General features: G+C 40.9%; 1 protein-coding gene across 3 annotated transcripts; it reads left to right on the top strand.

Moving 5' to 3' along the window:
- Positions 1–20,302: 20,302 nt before the first annotated feature.
- On the top strand, positions 20,303–24,119 carry LOC113021428 (uncharacterized). Of its 3 annotated transcripts, XM_026166089.1 has the most exons (8): positions 20,303–20,695; positions 21,375–21,499; positions 21,773–22,129; positions 22,271–22,437; positions 22,760–22,983; positions 23,159–23,306; positions 23,412–23,521; positions 23,754–24,119. In XM_026166089.1, exons 4-8 carry the CDS (start codon positions 22,395–22,397, stop codon positions 24,060–24,062), a joined length of 834 nt encoding a protein of 277 aa, XP_026021874.1. In that variant the 5' UTR covers positions 20,303–20,695; positions 21,375–21,499; positions 21,773–22,129; positions 22,271–22,394; the 3' UTR covers positions 24,063–24,119. The 3 variants fall into 3 exon arrangements, with proteins under 3 accessions (XP_026021874.1, XP_026021873.1, XP_026021876.1); XM_026166088.1 differs by lacking the exon at positions 20,303–20,695 and having other exon boundaries at positions 21,111–21,499; XM_026166091.1 differs by lacking the exon at positions 20,303–20,695 and having other exon boundaries at positions 21,111–21,499; positions 21,753–22,129.
- The last annotated feature ends 409 nt before the right edge of the window (positions 24,120–24,528 follow it).

Genomic DNA, 24,528 nt, shown 5'->3' with positions numbered 1-24,528 from the left:
ACTAAACTCAAGCATATTGCAGGACGAAAAATTTGTATCAACCCTAAAAGAGGATATAAGATATTTTTTAGAGGTGAATGTTGGATCTACGAACAGGCTGGCTATTGTATGGGATGCTTTGAAGGCATTTATTCGTGGAAAGTGCATAGGCTATAGTTCTAAGAAAAATAGAGAAGATAAGGAAAAGATAAAAACTTTGGAGGAAAATATAAGTAAATTGGAAAAACAATTAGCAGGAAAATTTGATGATAATAAATTTAAAGAGATTTGCCAGCTTAAATATGATCTTCATAAAATTTATAACAAAAAAGCAGAGTATGCCCTCTTTCGTCTTAAAACTAATTTCTATGAGAATGGTGAGAAGACAGGCAGGCTATTAGCCAGACAACTTAAGCAAATGGACAATCAGAATGTTATTACGGCAGTTAAAAAGGATGATAAATTAGTTACATCTTCTTCAGAGATTAACACAATTTTTAAAATATTTTATCAAGATTTATACACGTCCGATAACAAAGTAAGTATGGATCTGCTGAGTCCATACTTTGATAAAATGAAAATACCAAAAATCTCACAAGAGGGTAGGGACAAATTGGAAACTCCACTAACTGAGGTAGAAGTAAAAGAAGCTATCCGTGCAATGAAAGCTGGGAAGTCACCAGGAATAGATGGATTCCCAGCAGAATTTTACCATAAATTTATAGATTTGCTATGTCCTTTTCTAACTGAAGTAGTACATGAAGCCTTTGAATTTGGACGACTCCCTGCAAGTTTTAATCAGGCAGTAATATCACTAATTCCAAAAGGCGACAAGGATTTAACTGATCCAGGTAATTACAGACCAATAAGTTTAATCAATGTGGATTGCAAAATTCTATCCAAAGTTTTAGCAACAAGGTTGGAGGTTGTAATACCACAAATTATTCATCAAGATCAAGTAGGGTTTATCAAGAATAGATCTGTTTCTGATAATATGAGGACATTACTACACCTGCTGTGGCTGAATAGAAATAACACAAATCCTGTATTGGCTATATCTTTAGATGCACAGAAAGCTTTTGATAGGGTGGAGTGGAACTTTCTGTTCACAGCCCTGGAAAAGTTTGGAATAGGTGACAATTTTTGCAGATGGATTAGAACCATGTATTCTGGTCCAGAAGCAGCTGTATTTACAAATGGGGTACTTTCTCCTTTTTTTAGTATTTCCAGATCAACACGTCAAGGATGCAATTTAAGCCCATTGCTATTTATAATATTTTTAGAGCCATTAGCTATTCAAATCAGAGAAAATGCAGAGATTAAAGGTGTATTTGGGGGAGGCAGAGAACACAAATTATTCCTGTATGCAGATGATGTGCTGATATTAAACCAAGACCCAACTAATTCTATCACAAAACTATTAGAGGTGATTAATACATACTCAATGTTTTCGGGGTACAAAATTAATTGGCATAAATCAGAGGCGATGCCAGTTTCCCAGGCTTGCAGTCATAACTTAATATCGGGCTTTAACTTTAAGTGGGTGGACAAGGGAATGAAATATTTTGGAATTGAATTGGACCCCAATATTGAGGATATTATGGCTAACAGTATGGGAAAATTATTAAACAAGATCAATAAAAACTTGGGTAAATGGAGTAAACTAAATTTGACATTGTGGGGAAAAGTGAACACAGTTAAAATGGTTGTGGCACCGCTCATCAACTATTATACAGGAATGCTGCCTATGTGTATCCCGCGACGGATGTTGTAAAGCTACAATAATATGATAAAAGATTTTCTTTGGAAGGGTGGTAAACCCCGTATTAACATAAATCGACTGTCCCAATCTAAGAAAGAAGGGGGACTAGCCCTGCCCAATATAGAGTATTATAGTATCTCTTTTGAAATGGCTAGATTAGGCAAACATTGGGCAGGGAAAAATAATATAGACTGGATTTTAATAGAACAAGAGCTTGCATCTCCATTCACACCAATTGATATTTTATCACAAAAAGTGAATAATCACGGTAAGACGCAAAACCCTATTTTGAAATTTTCGAAAATGGTATGGTTGGAGGTGCATAAGAAATATAAACTTGTGCCATATGTACAGAAGTATGTCCCCTTGTGGTATAATCCTAAAATTAAAATTGGTAAGCAGACTGTTTACTGGACACAATGGCTGAGAAGAGGTATCAGAACTGTTAGTGACCTATTTGAAGGGGGTGTTTTCATGTCGTATGAGGATATTAAAAAAAGTTTTGTTTAGAGGGTAACAGTCATTTCTGGAAGTATTTGCAAATAAGAAACTGTTTAAAAGGAGGAGTTACAATAACATGTGAAAGTAACTCGATAGAGAATTTCATGCTACTACCCCCATTTCTGTGTACAGCTGCGAAATGGTATAATATTTGCCCATGGATTAAAAACAATATAAATAAGAGCCTGAAAAAAGTATGGGAAAGGGATCTAGGGCGTACAATGGATGAAGATACATGGGATTCTATATTGTCGAACAATGGATTATACATTAGGGAAGCCAGGGGAAAATTTATTCAATACAAAATTCTTAACAGATACTATTATACTCCTTCAAGGCTGTATAGAATGGGGATTGGTAGAGATGACTTGTGTTGGAAATGCCAAAAAGCCAAAGGTACTCTGATACATGCCCTCTGGGAATGCCCGCTGGTTTTTCCAGTTTGGAACACTGTACTGAATTATTTGCAGGGGTGGACACTTTGTAACCTACCCAGATCACCTAAATTATGTTTACTAGGAGACAAAGGAGAGGTGCCGCAATTAAGTAAACACCAGTTTAGAGTGTTAAGTACTGCATTGGTAACTTGTGCCCGTGTCATTTTGGAACACTGGAAGGACTCTCATATTCCAACGCTTAAAATGTGGAAAGATAGAATGATTGGGAATGTTGCGTGCGAAAAGATGCTGGGAAAAATACATCATGTGACAGAAGCTGCGCTGGAACAGTGGGACAATTTTTGCACCTACATGTCTACCTGACTTGGACATTTGAGTTTAAGACAACATATGTTAAAACCTCACTTGTTTTGTTTTGTTTCGTTGTGGGTTTTTTTATTTTTTTATTTTTTTATTTATTTCAGTTATTTATTTTGTTTGTTTGTTTTTGTTTGTTTGCTTCTTGCTTTTGGTTGTTGCATCTCTGTATTTGCTGTTATAAAATGCAAAATCTAATAAATACTTGAATTATAAAAAAGAATGAATCTTTTCTTATGGACTCAAACACGTTTTGCTGAAAAACTGAATATGGAACAAGCAAAGCTTAATACTAAACAATATATATATTAGCTGTATAATACCAGTAGGCCAGCTCTAATAGTAATTTGGTATGGCTTTGCCAAATTTGGCCCGCGGGCCAGAGTTTAACACCTATGCCATAGAGCATGTTCTTGGTGTGCGTTTTGATGTGCGCAAAGATAGAACAACAGGGACATACAGGCAAGTTCCTGTCAATGATAAATTCATGTACGTTCCTATCATGGGATCCTGTTAAGAGATATACTCTAAAACACTTCTTCAGTAGAGAATCAGAGAAGAGAAACACGCAGAATTTCTTGCTAGCAAGGGCAGCCTCCAGAAACTGAGACTCGCACTGAGAAACTGCCCCGGTCTTTATTTATACTTCAGTGGGTGCCTGTGTGTGTGTGTGTGTGTGTGTGTGTGTGTGTGTGTGTGTGTGTGTGTGTGTGTGTGTGTGTGTGTGTGTGTGTGTGTGTGTGTCCCCATAAACGACTTCCCTAAACCTGCTGGACTGGAAGTCCAGCAGTTCATCTAAACAAAAAGCACTTAGACTAGAACAGACATAGCTACGTTAATCCTACCGTAAAACAATAAGACAAGGTATGACCTCTCCCATACTCCTAGGATGTGGGGGTGAAGCCAGAACACCCTGGAATGTTACAGACCTCCTAGGATGAGACATTCTTTCAATATGCCACCAACTATATACTTCTAAACACAAATGATTACATGCAGTATTCTACCATATGTAAACTCATATCATTAAAAGATTATACTGACTACTAAGTAAAATTTTCCATTGACAGATCCCTTTCATCTATGTTTCGAAACAGTGAACTTTGTAGCAGTTTCCAAAAAACAAAACTAAACATGGAGGGATTTTACAGAGATTTAAATGACGGCTCCTACTTCAAAAATCACAGTTTATTCTCACAACAAGAACATGCTCTCCAGATCCAGCTCTACTATGACGATTTTGAAACTGCTAATCCTCTAGGCTCAAAAAGGGGAGTGCACAAACTTGGTTGTATTTATTTTGTTTTGAGAAATTTGCCACCAGAGTTAAGTTCTGTGTTGATGAACATTCATCTTGTAGCCCTTTTTCATTCAGAAGACTTAAAAAAATATGGGTTTGATCCTATCCTAAAGCCACTTGTTGATGATCTAAAGATTTTAGAGACTGAAGGAATGCCCTTTTCAGCCACACCTGTGAGAGGTTCGCTTTTTCAGATTACAGGTGACAACTTGGCTTTACATAGCATTTCTGGTTTTGTTGAATCATTTAGTGCAAACTAGACACCCTTGATAGGAAGAAGTGGAGGAAGGCATGCAAGATAGCGGACCCTGCGTCGCGAGATATAAACCGCTAGGAAGAAGAAGAAGATTTAGTGCAAACTATTGTTGTAGATTTTGTTTAACTGATAAGACAGAGTTGCAGTCAGTTTTTAGTGAAGATCATGTAGGCTTAACACTGCGTTACAAAGAACTTCATTACAAACACTGTGGTGCCATTCAAGGAAATCCTGCTTTGGTCTCAACATTTGGTGTAAAAAGAAATTGTCTACTCAATTCACTTCAGCTGGTCCATATTTCAGACAACTATGCTGTAGACATAATGCATGATCTACTAGAGGGAGTGGTGCAGTATGAGTTAAAGCTTGTGTTTCAGTACTTGATTAAGACCTCTTTGATATCCTTGAATTCATTGTCACAGAGAATTATAAGCTTTAACTACGGATATGCACAGAGAAGGAACAGGCCAGGTGGGCTAAAACTGGATGACAACAGCAAAGATCTTGGGCTTAATGCTGTGCAGTCATGGTGTCTTTTGCGGAATAGCCCATTGATTTTTGGTGATATCGTTTGCAGAAATGATGGACATTGGAACTTGCTACTTTTGTTAGTTCAAATTGTGAACATTGTTTTTTCACCCATTATAACTCATGGCATGACTTGCTATTTGAAACATCTGATTGCCGATCATCACAAGGCTTTCAAATCTCTTTTTCCAGAACGGAGTTTGATTCCAAAGCACCACCTAATGATCCATTACCCATGCTGCATTAGAAAAATTGGGCCACTCATACATATGTGGTGCATGAGATTTGAAGCAAAGCACAAATTCTTCAAAAGATCTGTAAAGAACTTTAAAAAATATCACAAAAACACTAGTAAAAAAACATCAGAATCAATTAGCCTTTCATTTTGAAAATTTTTATTTAAAAGATTACAGTTTGGCTCCATTAATGAAGTCTTGGCCAGCAGCTTAAACGCAGTGAAGCACTGAATAAAACGTTTGACGTTTCTTCTAGTGTTTATACAGCTTCCTGGGTCAAAAGTTATGGTACAGAATATCACGTTGGGATGTATGTTTGTTCTGGTGTTGAAAATGAGATGCCTTTGTTCAGTAAGATTGTCAATATAATTGTTAGAGATTTCAATGCTTATCTTCTAACTTGTAAGGTCTCAACAGTATATTTATATATATTTCAATGATCACTTAAATGCATTTGTTATTGAGGATGGATTAGATGTCTTTGCACTGATCTCTGTAGATGATCTGGTGTACTATAGACCTTATGATAGGCGATTTTCAAATGGCACTGATGACAAAATGTACATTGTCCCATACTGTTATTTTGTATAACTTGTTTACTTGTGGTGTATCTGAATACAAAGTATTTTGGAATGTTAATGTCTTGTATTTCTTTTTAATGGGTAGATGTTAGAAATATAACACTTTGAAAAGTGTTAATTTAAAACTCAAAAGAGTGGACAGATATAGACACTTTTTTAGTGTTAAATTTAACACTCACAGTGTTAATTTCACACCAGCGATTTTGCTGCAGCTCCCGTTTCTGCTCGGAGACAGCTCGTACTTTTCCACTCTCCTTTTTCTCCCTCCTCGCGCTCAAAGACACATAACAGGTATGGCAGTCCATTCTCCCTGCAGCACGGACTACACTGCCCATGAGGCTACATTCTTTAGGACTGTAGCACTCTGCCTGTTGCCTTCATATTAAATCATTTTTTGAATAATAATTCTTAAAAATGTTTCTTCATGTCATTATGTGGGCCACAAGTAGGGGTGACATGGGCCGGGAGATTGAGACCCAGGCATTAGAGCCTCTTAATGCCTGTTTTGTTTGTCTATCACAAGTAGAGAGGGCATAGCCTAACATATGAAACAGGAAAGGACTGCCATGTAATCCATTTATTTCAACAAAGTAACTGTATTATGAATACCACCTTTTTAAACGGTAACGGTAACTGAACATATTTTGTATTTTAAATGTGTAATGCTGGTAAATGCTCTCCGTTACTCCCCAACACTGAGTGTTCCAAGGCCTCAAGTATGGCCAGCTTGCTGTACTTCTTAGGCATATCTTTATTCATCATACCTTTCTGAAGCTCCGATAGTGGGCTAACTAAACTCTGTGCTGCCTTGATCTTGATCCTTTATGGAGGGTACACAGCAAATTCAAAAGTGTTAAATGTTTTGGTGTTAATAGTCTTCTTGCAAAAGTAGAGTTAATTTTACTCTAAGCAGAGTCACATTCTTTTAATGTAACTCTGAGGTGTAAAATGATAGTAGTTAAAATCGAGTGTTAAAAATTAGTGTTTCTCTGTCAAATCTGGAGGTGTTACAATGGAAGCATTAACTCTTGACCTCTTAACTCTGAACTCCTACAGGGGCTATGACACCAATAGAGTGAATTCACAGACTCCGCCCCCAGCACGGCTCCAATCGAAGACTGAGATTATTGTTTCAGTTTCTGTAGTCACAATGTCTCCTGCTTATTTCCATCATCCACTCGGAGCTAAGCATGTTTCTCTATACAGAGTAAGAGCGGAGTCATTCTGTTTCATAACAGCAGCAAGAACAAAATTGGCCGGTGTGCACGATTCAAGAATCTGATAGTTTGTTTTTTTGTTCAGGGTAAGAAAGGGTAAGTTAAGGTTATATTTTTCCTTTTTATGTTTCTTTTTAAATGATGGCTTAACCAGGAGCAGCGAGCTTTCATAGTGACACTGCTTTGACACCTTGTGTGACTTCAATGAGCTTCCTGTGGAGAGAATGCTTCACCGAGCGCAGAACAAGGAAAATAAAATGGATTTCAGTGTGGCTTGATCCGTTCGGAAAATGGGAACAGATCTGATGAGCGATCGTTCTAAAAGCGCTTTCATCATGGCTCGATGTGAGACTTTTTGTGGCTGTTTTTTCCCCTCGGCTGTGTGAGTGTCAGAGTGACACTTAAGAAGCAGACAGAGATATAGTGCTCCCACCCTACAAAGTGCAGTCTCATTATCTCGGGCATGTCAAAAAGCCGCCTCTTTCTGAGGGCTTCTAACTGCTCCCTTTATGCATTTTTTTTTTCTTCACACCAAAGCGACGGCACTTTAAAAACCCATTTAAAGCAAAAAATGTTCCACAAACGAGACTGATGTGGCACCCGCTCCTTGCCATTATTTATGCTGTGGAGAGAAAATGACTGGCTGAGTGGAACTCAGCCTTGGCTCTCGAGAGGATCACAGCCACGTTCCACTTGGTAAATTACAGAAGGGCATATTTGCATTTAATAAAACGTCATTGATGTTGCCTCAGAGCTAAATGAGATAACTTTTCGTACACGCCTTAACCCCTTAAGCCCAAAGCTACCTGGAAAGGTCATCCCAGCATTCAGCCGGGAAGTATGAGGTCTGAACAGGTCAATGGATATGAGAAATGAATCAGTACTGGTAGTAGCAGTTGTAGTATAAAGGTGAGTGAGCAACCCTTTAAAGTAGTACAGCTTTAGTTCATACTTACCCTTTTTGTAATTTCCTTGTATGTCTGGATCAAATTTTTATACCACTTTAAAGCACAAAAACAATATATTTTTTCGACAATAACACAGAATTGTGGATGTTGCTTTGTTACCACCTAGCACCTAGTGTTGTTGTAGGTGATGTGCAACCTTTCATGCATATTGTATTTCCTCATGGCTGTGGCCTCTTTCAGCAGTAAAGGGACCCTGACACAGAGCAAAAATGTTCAGGAATGGTTTTAGGAGCAGAGCAACGAGTTTGAGGTGTTGACTTCACTTCCAAATTCCCAGATCTCAATCCAACTGAGCATCTTTTCACTTTCCAAAAGAAAAATTCCAGTCTACAAAGAAACAATATTTGGTAGATGGTCATAATATGTTTGTTTTTTGTCTTCATCCACATCTGGAAGCTTTGTAGGATTTGCATGTGCAAGCTAACGTGTGTGTGTGTGTGTTGCACATTTGGGAGAATTATTTTGCCTTTGAGCGTTTGGAAAGGAGAGCTGTATGTTATTCCCCTTTTGGCAGCTTGAGCTCTGTTTTCAAATAGTTGCTATGCAACCATTAGAAGAACCTCTCCAGCTAATTCATATACATTTTATATCTACGTCCACTCTATTTTCCCCCTTGTCCTCCTCATCCTTACCTCTGTTTCTTGTTCCAGGCATGTACTGCTTGTTTTCTTCTTGTTCCCGTTAGGAGGGCCAAATGATCCGCCCATCCTTTGGCTCTCCTGCCTCTCCTCCTTTCTCATCTTTCTGCCTGGCGGCTCTGCTCTCTGTTTTGATCTGGATGCTGGTGAAGCATCCAGTATCATACACACTGTACACTCAGTTTGACGAGGGGCCCAGTGTCAGTATATGTGTATAATGGTGTGGAGCACACACATCTGCGTGTGGCTGTCCCCTTACTGTACGCGTGTATGTTTGTCCTGCTTTGGGCTGCTTGTATAACTATTCTCTGTTCTAATGGAGGCACAGATGGAGAAAGCTACGTGAAACCAGCTTTCTGTCTGCATGAAAACTCGTCACTCAGCAAATATTGACCTCTGACTCTGGTTCAGAATGTAAGCAACGAATTGTCATTACAGTCTAAGCAAATAATGGAGTTTGAGTCTATGCAAGGTTACGTTATCAGTGATTATTAGTTCAGTAATCCTTTTGTACACTCCATGTATAAATCTGTCCATGACAGAAATTACACAATACATCGCTGCACTGTTAGAAATGACAAGTCTAGCAGGTTACACTACCTTCCAAAAGTATTTGGACAGTTTTTGAAAGTAGTTGTTGTTGTTGTTGTTGTTATTATAAAAAACACAGCTTATCTGGGCATCAGTTTTCACATAATTTCTAATAATGTTGTTGAAATGGAAACTTTACTGACTTCTCATAATTCCTCAGAAATGTAGCTTCCTGTTATGAGATATGCTCAGTTGGTGGTGAGGTGCTGTGTACCTTTCTGAATTCAACCCCAACACTCCTACCTATGAGTTGTTTCCTCCTTATTTTCAATGGGCTTCCCCCAGAAGTCACCTTGAGGAAAAACTACCTCCGTTGTCAGGCGGCACATGGAGAGATGGGTTTCACGTTAGAGAGAAAAAATGGCAAGGAAAAATAAACCCCCACGTATAAGCTTAAAAACACTACAAAAGACCAAGGATAAAGGAGGATTAGAACTGCCTAACTTTCAGCACTACTTCTTAGCCAACAGGCTTCAGTTTATCTCAGGATGGCTAAAACATACCCTCTTAGATGAACCTTGGCTAGATGTAGAACAAGCACTCTGCAATAATCTAGAGATCTCAGACCTACCATTTATCAGCTCAAACATCCAACGACATGAATGCTTTAAAAGCATCAACATCAGCTCTTCTCTGACAGCATGGTGGGAGTTTCTAAAATTGACGGCGTCTTCATTAATCCCATGCAAACGTACACCTATCTGGAACAACCCTGACATATTACAAAACAATAATATGATAAACTTTTCAGATTGGAGTGGTAAAGGAATCAAATATTTAGAACATATACTAGAAGGAACAGAATTTATCTCATTTGACGGACTAGTTACACAATATGGGATCAACAAGAAAAGATTTTTAGAATATCAACAAATTAAATCCATAGTAAAAAAGAAATTTAAACCGGGTCAAGTTGAACTACAAACACCACCAAGTGTGGTTCAATTTCTTACTCTTAAAACCCCCAAATTACTATCCAAAATATACAGAATGCTTTCTAAAACAGATGAATCAATATCACTTCCTATTGCAAAATGGGAAGCGGATTTATCAGTTAACTTAGACCTAAACTTCTGGTCTCAGATTGGCTTAAAAACCTTTCATCTAATTAGAAATCCCAGTCTTCAATTAATTCAATAAAAAATATTACATAGAGTGCACTATACAGGTCATCGGATGTTCAAGATGGGCTTTACGTCTACCAACAACTGCTCACACTGCCAAACCAATTCAACGGACAATTATATCCACGCTCTTTGGTTCTGTCCACCAGTTCAGAAGTTTTGGCGCGAGATATGTGAAGACTTATCAAAGTGTCTGAAATGTAACATTCCAACTTCCCCCTTAGTGTGTTTGTTGGGCAGCTTAGATAATGTCACTACAGAAAAGAATATCGCCCATATGGTTTTCACTGCCCTATGCATAGCCAAGAAAACAGTCCTCATGAACTGGAAAAATAATTTCTAGAATTAAGATTATTTTTATCTATTAGATTACATTAGTCTTGATACAGCCTCTGCCACCACATCAGATCATCCATCACCTAGTGGGGGTGGGGGATCATAGTTTGGTCCCACCTTCGCTGTTGTGATTGGTGTGGGGGTAGGGACAGGCTTGGGGCGTCGGGGGGTTCCCAGGAGCATTTTCCTTGGGGGACTCAACCCGGGGTTGCGGTTAGGGCTGCACGATTTTGCATAAAATGAGAATCACAATTTTTTGGCTTAGAATTGAGATCACGATTCTCTCACGATTTTCTTTTCCAGTATAAATATTTATTGCACTTATTAACTGCACATCAACTTCGTAACAGTTGAGACTGACCATAAAAACAATAAATAAACATAAAAACAACAAATGTCTCACGTTTTGTTGTTGCCGTAAAATGTTGTACTGCTTGAAATTCCGTCTCCACCGTTGCTCGACGCTGCGTGTACAGAGCAGGTAGTGCAACAATAGAAAAATAGTTGCGGGACGGCACTGTGTAGCGTTTGTCTAGGGTGTTGATCATTTTCCTAAATCCCTCGTTTTGCACAGTGTTGATGGGAGCCATATCTGTGGTCAGGTGATAAGTGATAGCCTCCGTAATTTCTTTGTGCCTGTGGGAGTTCGACGGGTATAGGGAAGCGCTGTATAAGGTTCCCGTTATTGATGTTTGGGTGGTTGACTGGGACGGATTTTCTCCTGTCACTTTCTCGTCATCCCTGACGTGCTCTCCGTTGTTTTTTTCCCTGCTAATTTTAGCATCACACGGCACAGCTTCTGTATCACGTGGTATAAGGCTCCGCCCTTGTCATTTGTTGAGCAGGAAGAGTGAGCGCTTGTTTTCATGCAGATTACGTCCCGGATCAAAATGCAGTACAATAGTCGTCGTCTTTTTTTCTTTTTCTTTTTTTTAAAAATTGTTGTCATTTGGAAATGAGATCGCACATAAGTATGAATCGAGATCGCGATTTTCTAACAATTAATCGTGCAGCCCTAGTTGCGGTCATGGCCCTTTAAGGGCTCTGTTGGCTCTTAGGTGACGGTTTCCTCGTGGCTGCGTGCAGCGGGGCTAGGGGAGGATCTGTGCTGACGGACGTGGGTTACTGACCTGGTAGCCTGGCTGCCCCTGGGTGGGTCCTGGATGGGCGTGGGGTTCAGGGGGTGCTCCGTCTCTGGGCTGGGGCCCTGGGTGGGCCTTGGGGGCTTGGGTCCTGGTTGGTGTGTCGCCAGGGTTGTGGGCGGGTGGGTGTATGGGGACCCAGCCCTGGCGCAGGGTGCCGCCAGTGCATCGAGCCACCTGGGGGGCTCTTCAACTGGTGGGGGAGATTGTCACATCTTGCAGGAGGTCTCCTCTCTTCAGGAACTCTCTGCAGGAGTGGGAGATATAGGAAAGGTGGAGGAAGATCTCAGCCTGGGCGTCTGTTGTCTTGTGTAGTCTGGAAGATGAGTGGATGACGGGGTGGGTGCAGTTTTCTCTGTGGTGGGTTCGGGTGGGCTGTCCCGGGCTCTGTGAGTCCCTCAAAGCATCCACCATCATTCCCGTTCCCAAAAAATCAGTGGTCTCCTGTCTGAATGACTACCGTCCTGTTGCACTGACATCATGAAGTGCCTGGAGCGGCTGGTCAAAGGTCACATCTGCTCCTCCCTCCCTGACACACTGGACCCTCTTCAGTTTGCCTATCGGACAAACAGAGCCACAGAGGATGCCATCGCCCTGGCAACGCACACCACCCTCACTCACCTGGAGAAAGGGAATGCATATGCAAGGATGCTCTTCATCGACTACAGCTCGGCATTTAACACCATCATCCCCTCAAAACTTGCCACGAAGCTCGTCGACCTTGGGCTGGGAACACCGATCTGCAGATGGATTCTAAACTTCCTCACAAACAGGCCCCAGGTGGTGAGAGTTGGTAAGCACACCTCCTCATCACTCATCCTGAACACAGGTACGCCACAGGGTTGTGTGCTTAGCCCCCTCCTATATTCCCTGTTCACACACGACTGTGTTGCTAAACACGTGTCCAACATCATCATCAAGTTTGCGGATGACACAACCATCATAGGCCTCATCACAGGCAATGATGAGACGGCCTATAGAGAGGAGGTGATGGCGCTGTACGAGTGGTGCCTGGAAAATAACCTGACTCTCAACATCAGCAAAACTAGAGAGATGATAGTGGACTACCGGAAACGACCAGTCAGAGAACACCAGCCCATCCATATCAACGGTGTCAAGGTCGAAAGGGTCAGCAGCTTCAAGTTCCTTGGAGTCAACATCACTGAGGACTTCTCCTGGACCCTTCACACAGACGCTGCTATCAGGAAAGCTCGCCAGCGGCTTTACTTCCTGAGGAGGCTGAGGAAGTTTAGCACGAATGCCAACATCACCTCAAATTTTTACAGGTGTGCAATCGAGAGCTTGCTGACGAGCTGCATCACAGTTTGGTACGGAAGCTGCTCTGCCAGCAGCCGTAAATCACTACAGAGGGTGGTGAAGGCAGCAGAGCACATCACTGGCACGAGGCTTCCTGCCATTCAGGACATTTATCTCCAGCGATGCCTCCGTACAGCACACAGCATCATCAAGGACCACAGCCACCCAGCACATCAGCTCTTCTCCTTGTTACCATTTGGCAGACGTTACAGTAGCCTGTCTGCTCAGACTACAAGACTCAAAAACAGTTTTTACCACCAAGCCATACAACACCTCAACCACAACACTTAAACACACACACACACACTCCACAGGACGCACTCAGAAGCTACCCTTCACAAGTACTCGGTATAATCTGCACTGGTCACTCCACTTTGTTGATATTTATATTTTTAAAAAGTGCAATACTGTAACAACTGCCACAAAAAAGAAAGACTTTTGTACTGTTTAGTTGTACTGCTGCTCATTCCTGTGCAATATCCCATCTGGCCCCCCTCCCCCCTTACATTCCTATTTAAGATTTTCTTTATTTAATCACTAGTGTGTACATATATTTGTATATACAGGGTGGGCCATTTATATGGATACACCGTAATAACATGGGAATGGTTGCTGATATTAAAGTCCTGTTTGTGGCACATTAGTATATGTGAGGGGGCAAACTCCTCAAGATGGGTGGTGACCATGGTGGCCATTTAGAAGTCGGCCATCTTGGACAAAACTTTTGTTTTTTCAATAGGAAGAGGGCCATGTGACACATCAAACTTATTGGTAATGTCACAAGAAAAACAATGGTGTGCTTGGTTTCAATGTAACTTTATTCTTTCATGAGTTATTTACAAGTTTCTGACCACTTATAAAATGTGTTCAATGTGCTGCCCATTGTGTTGGATTGTCAATGCAACCCTCTTCTCCCACTCTTCACACACTGATAGCAACACCGCAGGAGAAATGCCAGCACAGGCATCCAGTATCCGTAGTTTCAGGTGCTGCACATCTCGTATCTTCACACCATAGACAATCCATGGTCACCACCCATCTTGAGGAGTTTGCCCCCTCACATATACTAATGTGCCACGAACAGGACTTTAATATCACCAACCATTCCCATGTTATTATGGTGTATCCATATAAATGGCCCACCTTGTAGATATATATATATATATTTAGTCAGTTAACTGAAAATCTCAAATTCAAATTCAAATTCAAATTCAAATTTTATTTGTCACGTACACAGTCATACACAGTACGATATGTAGTGAAATGCTTGGACAACTGCTCGTGACCTAAAGAGAACAAAAAAGGAAAAGGCTATGAATAAGATAGGAAATAAATATGAAAAATTAAAAAGGGTAAATTTAACTAGGAAGGAATAAAATATAAATTAAGGTTAAAAATGAAATAACTGTACAACACAAATTAGAATGAAGGGTAAATTTAACTGGGAAGAATAAGATAAAGATAAATATATAAATTAAAGTTGAAAATAAAATAACTACAACAAAATACACAATACACAATATAGAACTATATAAGAATGTATGAAGAAATCTAAATATAAATAAATATATACACAATAACAGCAGCTGTACAAGTATTAACCGGAAATGAAGAATATAGTGACCAGTGTTGTGCAAAACCAAAGTCCAGAATGTCCAGTGTGTGTGTAAGAACTGTATGTGTGGGTCAGTACTGTGTGGTGGTGTGATTGAGAGACCGTATCGCCTGCGGGAAGAAGCTCCTCCTCAGTCTCTCTGTGTTGGTCTTCAGGGAGCGGAATCGCTTTCCTGACCTCAGCAGAGAGAACAGTCTGTTGTTGGGATGGCTGAGGTCCTTCACGATCTTCCTGGCCTTGGTCCAGCACCGCCTGCTGTAGATTGAGTGCAGGTCAGGGAGCTCGGAGCGGATGGTGCGCTCAGCTGACCGCACAACCCTCTGTAGAGCTCGTCTGTCCTGCATGGTGCTGTTCCCGAACCAGGTTAAGATGTTTCCCGCCAGGATGCTCTCTATGGTGCACGAGTAAAAGTTCCTGAGCACCTTGGAGGGCAGTTGGAAGTCTCTCAAGCGTCTGAGGTGGTAGAGACGCTGTCGGGCCTTTTTCACCACGGTGTTGATGTGACAGGACCATGACAGGTCCTGCGTGATGTGAACTCCGAGGTATTTGAAGCTGTCCACTCTCTCCACTGGGCACTCGTTGATGACGGGGGTCTGGTAGTTCCTCTCCTGCTTAGTGCTGAAGTCCACTATCAGCTCCTTTGTCTTACTGACGTTTAGAAGGAGGTTGTTCCTCTGGCACCAGTTCTCCAGATTCCTAATCTCCTTCAGGTAGGCCGTCTCGTTGTTATCAGAGATCAGGCCCACCACGACGGTGTCGTCAGCAAACTTGATGATGGTGGTGGAGCTGGTAGTGGCCACACAGTCATATGTGTACAAAGAGTACAGCAGGGGGCTCAGAACACACCCCTGGGGGGCTCCAGTGCTGAGAGTGGTGGAGGCTGAGACATGTCCGCCCATCCTTACTGCCTGTGGTCTGCCAGTTAGGAAGTTGGAGATCCACTGACACATAGATGAGCTGAGTCCCAGATGCTCCAGCTTGGTGGTGAGTGTGGAGGGAATTATGGTGTTAAATGCAGAGCTGTAGTCTATGAAGAGCATTTTAACATAATTCCCCCTTCTAGTGTCCAAGTGAGTGAGTGATGTGTGGAGGAGATGAGAGATGGCATCGTCTGTGGAACGATTTGGATGGTAAGCGAACTGTAGTGGGTCCAGTGTGTCTGGTAGTGAAGAAATGATGAAGTCTCTGACCAGGCGTTCAAAGCACTTCATCACTACTGAGGTGAGGGCTACAAATCTCTTTTTTCTTTTACTACATCTTATTAATATTTTGCTCTTACTATTTTTCTATTTATTTTTTATTATTTTAATTTATTTTATTTTTTTCTACTGTACCATTCTGCTGAGTGACTGTCTTCTGCTCGTCAAATACATTTCATTGCGATGTTGACCCTGTGCTAACTTCCATATCGTTAGCTTCATAGCATAAGTGCCTAAGTCATTGACTTAGTCAAATGACTTAGGCAATTATGCTATGAAGCTAACGATATGACAAATAAAACTGAAAACTGAAAACTGAAACTATGTGAAAAAGTAAGTCTCCATCTTCTTAAATCCCAAATTAATATGAATTGTGATTTAACCACATTTTTTGGAAAGCTGGAAAGCAGAGTTCAGTTTCACCACTCCATGGGGTGAACCTTGTCCTGCAGCTGTCGTTGGGTTTGAAGTGCACTGGAATGCCATGCTTGTTAAACATACTCAGGAGATCCTTGGACAAACCTACTACAGAAGGAAAGCCAATGTTGCTTTTATTCTGCTTCTTCCTAGTTGGCATCTGATCTTCCTTCTGTACATCTTCCCTGATTTGATGAAGGCCATATTTGTGTTCTAGAATATGGTGGGAGTTGAGCTCATTAAATCACCAGTAAACAACAGGGTCTGGTTGTGGGGCTGGGGTTATTCAGTGTTATCATTACTCTGGGTTCTTATCTAACTTTGTGATAAGCTGCGGTCACTGCAGATCCTTTGCAAGGAGTTGTGTTAGCAGTATAATGTGGTTGTTTCTGTACCGGACAGTTTCCACTGTGCCATTGTGCACTCGCCGTTTTGTACCATAAAAATAACTGTAACGTCTCCACTCCTGAAAAGCTGCATCGCTGCACTGCTCCACCATTCTCCTCCAGTACATCACAAAAGGAAAGTTTTTAAAGCAGAAAAGGTTATTTATTTACAAAAATTCTAATGTTAGAGATCCTGCAACTGGCATTTGGGCTGTGCAGGGGTCTCTCTCTTCCGGAAGATGATTGAATAAAAAGAAAAATAAAATGTTTTGACCACTATGAGTCGGGTTTTCTCTCTTCTATCATGGGGACAAAAGAATCGGGGTTAATATTTGGTGTTTCCGCCCGGTTCTTCGTGTAACAGAGAAAACAAATGTGGCCGAAGGTTGGATCTGATATGAGGCGAACAGAAGACTGGCCTAAAAAGATTTAAAGGTAGGCACAAACCTGTTCAGAGAAAAAGCAAATCTGTGCATATTGGATGAATTCTAAATTATCTGTTCGCTGAGTAGATGATCTTAACTATCAAATTGGCTCAGTAGTGGTAAAACTAAATTCTTGAGAATAAAGTAAAACTTTGAAGCAATGAGAAACTTTGAAGTAATGATAATGAAACTTGGAGAATGACAGTACTGGGTTAAAAGGGATATGGTATTTCATGGTAAAAGAGGAAAAAGAAGTAATGTGTGTTTAGGATGTTAGGTAATTGGTCATTTTTATGTGTTTGAGTCCCTATTGATCATAAGGTTGGACCTGCATCGGTCAAATAGTTCTGGTGGACTTTTGATTGTTGTTTCAAATTAAAGTAAAGTATCTTAGTATCTTATCTTTACAGACGTGTAAAAGGACCCTCCGGCGTGAGGATTATCCCAGGTAGCACCTGCCAATGACTTGGGACCTTGGTTAAAAATAGCTAGTGATTGGATCACTTTGCCATTTGGAACGGTATATGCACTTTTTTGGGCAGCAGAGGTTGGACCTTGGGCGTTCGACGCTTTTAAATTCACTTAGGGTTTAAATGAGGCCAGAGACAGTTTGGAACTGATACTGGTTAATTGATCACAAAAAAGTTGGACTTTTATCTGTTGGATGGTTAATTTAAATTAGTCAAAATTGTGTAGGTTTTCGGAATTAAGTATGTCAGGCCTGATAATTGTTGTTGTAATTACTGGACGTCCTTGTAATATAATATAAGAGATTCTTATGTGGAGGGAGTCTGTAAGCTGACAGTGAGTGAAAGGACTGATGCTATGTTCAGAGTGTGTGTGAAAATGCAAATGTGGAAGCTGTGAACTGCTTAAACCACCGTTGGTTTCAAAAATGGTGCTGTGAACATTGTTGAATGCGTGTATTTAAGACGCCGTTTAAGTTTATTAGGGGGCTATAAATAAAGTTTTGAGTTTTGCATTATATTTATAGTAATTGACTGAGTTTTGATATATATTGAGTGCACTGTACATACCTAAGACCAATATATTACTTTCAATAGTAACCTCTCTTCAGCAATAAATGCTGGTGTGTTTTAGGTTTTCCATTTTGGTGTGTGATGTGAGAATTATTAGAGGCTTAAATTGTTTTTCTTTCACTTTTCAAAGTATCCATCCATCCATCCATTCACTTCCGCTTATCCTTTTCAGGGTCGTGGGGGGTGCTGGAGCCTATCCCAGCTGTCATAGGGCGAGAGGCGGGGTACACCCTGGACAGGTCGCCAGTCTGTCGCAGGGCCAACACACAGAGACAGACAACCATTCACACTCACATTCACTCGCACATTCACACCTAGTGGCAATTTGGATTATCCAATTAACCTATCCCCACAAGTTACTTTTCAAAGTATGTTTGATAAAATACTCTTGGGAAAAGAGGAAGTCTGAGAGAAGAGAGAGAGAGAGAGAGGGAGAGAGAGAGAGAGAGAGAGAGAGAGAGAGAGAGAGTGTGTGTGTGTGTGTGTGTGTGTGTGTGTGTGTGTGTGTGTGTGTGTGTGTGTGTGTGTGTGTGTGTGTGTGTGTGTGTGTGTCAAACAGGAAGTCTGAATACAGCTTGTGAGCTGGTGACAGACGTTGCAAGATGAAAACAGAGGAATTAGAGACTGAATGTCTTAGAAAGTAATAAAATGATATTAATTACATGTTTTAGTGTGTCAATACAGGTGGAGTCTTCTCAGCCTAAAAACATGAGTACAGAGGCAAAAGATTAACAGTGTAAGATTAACAGAATTGGGAGGAAAAATAGGTCTGTCACGGTCTGGCTGGCAGACCGTGGGGATGTGGGGAAGGAGGACCCAGGCGCAGAGCTCAAAGTTCAAGCAGTGCGTTTATTCACAGTGAGGTAATTGTACACCACACAATAATTCTCCAAAGTGCTCCCTCGACTCCCGTGACGTGCCTTCTCCCAAGTGCTGGTATCCCGTGCTCTCTGCCCCTGTGCCTTCACACACCCCGTGTGTCTTGCAGTCCTGTGTTCCGCTGTCCTCCTGAGGAAAAACAGACACAGCCGTTATGGCACCAACTCCGGCAGGCATACACTTAACAACACTAGAGACACTGACGTGGAGTCTAACTCAACGATCCTGCACCGGAGGAAGCTCCATCGCTCTGTTAAGTAGCTCCCCCGACGATCCTGATCAAAAGCAGGTGTGTGGTAAGCTAGGCGTGACCAGCAGCTGGCAGGGCCACACCCATCAAGCCTGCAGGTGGCTGTCCTTCATCCTCCAGCCACACACACACACACACACACACACACACACACACACACACACACACACACACACACACACACACACACACACACACACACACGTGCACACACACCAGCATGGAACACAAGAGCACAGTGCAGCAAACATACATCCAATACACTAATAACAATAAAGGTCCACACTGTTCACGAACCCCGAGTCCCCGGAACCGGGTCCGTGACAAGGCCAGATTTTGGCTTAAAATTTTACAGCTTGACCTCCCACTTGTCCCGATCCTGAGAAGAAGCTCATAGGACAGTTAATCTCCTGATGAAGACCGACAGAACATCGTGGACTTGAAGAATTAACAGCAGACAAAAAGACAGTGCAACTGACGATACCAGCAGCAGGATGGAAGAAACCGCGTGATGGAAAATGCACGGTGAACTGGAGGCTGGTAAGAACAGTGTGACATAACTGTTTAAAGGCACTGAATGTGATATTTTGCCAGGCTGGGACTTAATCTAAAAAGAAAATACTGAAGAGAAACAGAGAAGAAACAGACTGTGTTGTTGGAGATTTGACGGCCACACAGGACACTGTGAAGAGAGGGACAGGGACCAGTGAGAGGTGAAGCCCAGACGAGTTCGACTGCGAGAATAGAGGGTAAAATTGGGTTGAAATTGAAGCCGGAACTCAGGCTGGTTTAGGGATGTCCACGTCACAAACAAAGAGGTAAACAAAAAGAAGGTAAAATAAAGAGAGAAAATAACTAACAATTACATTAATGAATAGAAAACACACATACACAAATTGTTACATGTGAAATAATTTTTGGAAAGAATCAGAAGTGAGATAGTTTGAATCAGAACTCAGTGAAAAGATGCATGAATTGATGCAAGTGTGAACCACTAGACAACTCTGTCAGAGAAACAATTCTGGCAGAATGGATGGCGAAACTACTAGAAAATAGGGATATTGTTTTGAACAATAAACTGCCGTGCGACGCTTCTCCAGTCTCTTGCAGGTTGAAACCAGGCGATTGGGTTCTTATCAAGTGTCATTGACTACACCCACAGCCTGTAAAATTGCAGAGAGACCATTTTGGATTCATCAGAGCCACTGCAAGAAAGCAGAGCTTGAAGCCCAGACCAGCAGAGATTCACGAGTGTAAGGGGTGTTTCACCAGGTATCAGTAGGTCCAGTGACGAGGGAGGAGTGCTGATTGAGCTCAGCTCGCACTCTCATTCACTCTCATGTTGGCCAATCAGAAGTCTAGAAGCCTCGGTGGGAAATAGTAAAGAAAGATGGGGCATAGAAGCAGAACCCAGTCCTATGTGTGTAGGGACAGTAACTGTGTGTATATGTAAGCATTTAAACACTGCAGAGAGTACAATTAACAGTAACAGTATTGTAGAAATTCATTTCACCGAAACAATAACGCAGCGCACAGTGTGACGTCAAAAAAGGCCCACACCTTTGACGCTACGTTTTCTCCGTTTTTCTCATCCGCACCTACAGTATATGCAAAAACGGAGTTTTCGAAAATATCCACCCTGGCAAGCGTTTTTAGAAATCTCCGTTTTCAGTGACCAAAAACGCCGTTTATGTGTGGACGGAAGGTGCAAGCGAATCACAAATATAATACTTTTTCCAGTCAATGGGAGGAAGGTAATTTAGAACCTGTGGAGCAGTCAGGAGGGAATATAATGGAATAGAGTATTGTTTTTAAATGGTAAATATTAAATTATGTTTCTTGTGTATCCTGTTTGTTACCCAAGCAAAGCTGTGAGCTGGCTTGCACATGAGGGTAATGCAATGTAGTGATAATTGGAAACTCCTATTGCAGAAGCAAATGTTGGAGAAGACCTGCTCTCATCACTTTCACGAGATGACATCAAAGATCTGTTTCCTGGTCCTGAACATTTCCTCAGGCGTCGGGCTCTATGGCTTGCAGTGCACAAATGTGAAGAAGTAAGTTCTGTCCTATCGCTGTGTGATAAAACTGAGAACACACCAGCTTGTTTTATGCAGTTTCAAGTAATTCCACCAATACTCACTTAACAGATAGACAGTAGAATCTTCTTTAGTTTTGATTTAAATCAAGTGGCCTACACATTTGTTAAATATACATATTTTTTATTGTTCAACACTTTACTGATATTTTGTTGTACTTTCTTTCATATTTAGAGACCTAAAGTTCTTGTGCAATTTTATGTGAAATTAGCCCCATGTACACTATTTTAGAACAAGACTGCTGCTGAAAAAACGCTAACAACTACTGGAGATGGTGACTTCTCCAGAGAGGAACCCAGCACTTCTAAGTTTGTGACTATGTCCAACCCAGAGTACATAGTCTTCACAGACAGTGAACTTGAGCAAGCTCGACATTCTTACTTTGAAAAGAAGCGGCTGGGGACAGAGTGTGCTGAACCTTTGTCAAAGGAACTCTTTTGTCGACTCGTAAGAAACACCATGACAAACATGATTTCGATAGCAAGAGCAGCTGACGACTCCAGATACCCCAGCAAACATGAGGTTGATGCCATGGCAAAGCGATTAATGGAGTACTACCCAATGCTTAAAGAAACGTGTGGTGAGTGGGTAAGTAGCATTTGCTCAATATCACTCTGTGTTAATCATGAGTGATGTATCTTATCATCTTTTAATTTTTACCGTTTGTACCTGTTTGGAGCATGTTGATAAAAAGCTAATGAAGAGACTCTCCAATGTCAAATGTCCAAGGAAAGACAAAAAACCTCCTGCGAAGAAGCCAAGAAAGGATGGGAATGAAAGCGTTGCAAAAAGTGACAGCAGTGGGGAGTCCAGTGCATCAACTATTATTCTAGATAAATCACCAGTTAGATCGATGGGCACCCCAGTGCACCACCAGGATGGCAGTGATGAAGAATGTAAGTATAATATGATGCACCCTCTTATTACAGCCTGAGTGTAAATGTGGTTTGGACGATACTTTTTGTTTTTTTGTTAAAAATTCTGCTAACAATGGAACACAATTACTTCACTGTTTATCTTGGAGTCTTTGTGTTCCATTTAATAGTGACAACTTCACAGGATTAATGAACAATTTTAAGATAGGTGGTTAGTTAATTTGTTGATCTAATTTACAGATATATTTTGGTATTTTTGTTTTATTGTTTTGCACCAATAACATATATATAAAGCCTTACTGTGGCAATAAATGATTTGCACACCTCTGCTCTGTGTGTTTAGCTGGTTCAGCTGACTTCTTTGACAGCCAAAAGACCCAGGCAAGACACTACAATACACTTCAAGAAATATACAAGCCCAAAAAACCAAACAAAGCTGCTGTTACCCAACTGCTGAACCTGGAGTTTGAGTCTAGAAGACAATTCATTAACTCTGATGCTATAAAGGAGCAGGACAGAGCAGTGAAGATACTAGAGGCATATCCTTGTTTCAGAGAACTGGATCATGTAAGCCGCACTTATTTCTTTTAGCCATCCTGTTATTCCTTTGGGGACATTTTGATATGATTTTCAAATTTCTTAAATACTGGCCCTCATGTTTAAATTGTTATCACTTATTGTCAAGACCAGATACAGAGCTAGACAGATCTATCTCAGTTGGGTTTCTGTCTGTATTTTTCAGGTCCTTGATGAGCTGCGGAGAATTATTCAACCATCCAACTTGAAATACATTTCTGAGATGAAGGATAGATGGGAAATCTTCTACTCGAAGGTGCAGTTTTATGGTGTCATGAAGAAAGTTATGAAGCCGCCAAAAACTTTGGATGGAGGTAATGCTACAGTATCTTGATTTGTCTACATTTATGCTTTGCAGATTACATTATTTGCAATGCTTAATGGTGTTGCCCTGTCTTATTTTTCTTTTTTCAAACCAGTGGAACATGCAGCAGCTGTGTTCAGAGCCCTTCCCGTGCTTTTCCCTTCCAGCACAGTACCACCTAAGAAGCTGGGCATCTGTAGTGAGGCTTTTTTCCATGTCCTAAAGGTAAGGCTGCAATATTCTATGTGTATATATTGTTGAATTTTGCAGTTACTCATGTTTTCATTTTATATATTTTACTGTGGAGTCAGTCAAATATTCTTAAAGTTCAGATCCCCATAACATGTTGATGTTAGTAAAACCTACAAAAAAAGTTGATCTATTTTAAACTCTAATGCAACTCAAAAATTGTGTTTCTTACAGTCTTGTTCTAATCCTCTTTTTTTCTGTCATGTAGACTTCAGAAGACCCTGAAGGCTACCTGCGTCAGCGACCCCTGGCTTGTCCAGTTCTGCTTGTCTCTGAAGGCAACTGCATGATAGCTGTTGGAACCACACCGGTGAGCACTTTTGACCGGAAGGATCTTAATGAGGGACTGCTCTATCTGATGGCATATTACTATGCCCTCCACCTCACATATCCAAAGTGCATTTCCACGCTGCTGTCTGTCTTGCAAACTGAAATACTCAAAGACTCCATCCATGACCGAGATTCAACCCCCTCTTACAAGAAGGCGCTTGGTGAGTGGAAGTCATTCATTGAGTGAGTCTCTCAGATGACAGACTCCATCTGCCTTGTTTATCAGACTCAGTGTTAGTCAGTGAGGTTGTTTTTTTTCTTTAGAAAAGTTGTTCAAATGTAAAACACATGTTTGTTTGTGTGGTCGTTCAACTTGTTCTTCTAAAATGTTATGTAATATAGGATTTGAAATAGTGATTGTTTTAAGCTTCAGCAAAATTTATTTTTGATACCAGCCATGAGTGTGTTATACTGTTATTATTCATGTTAAGAGTATCTGGAATATGCACTTCTTATATTGGCCATGTTACACAGTACCCTGTTGAAATGTATAATTTTAGACATGATTCTCCTGGAACAGACCTCAGTGAGTTACTGACCCATTGCTGTGTCAATAAAAGCGCAAAATCTAAGAGTGCTTTTGCTGTCTTAATTTAAGATGAATTCCCTTATTTTTAGTAGCTTTTTGAAGAGATGGTGTCTTATTCTCAGGA

This window comes from Astatotilapia calliptera, chromosome 4, assembly GCF_900246225.1.
Source record: "Astatotilapia calliptera chromosome 4, fAstCal1.2, whole genome shotgun sequence".
NCBI lineage: Eukaryota > Metazoa > Chordata > Actinopteri > Cichliformes > Cichlidae > Astatotilapia > Astatotilapia calliptera.
Note: the sequence above shows the minus strand (reverse complement) of the source record. Positions and strands in the feature narration are given on the sequence as shown.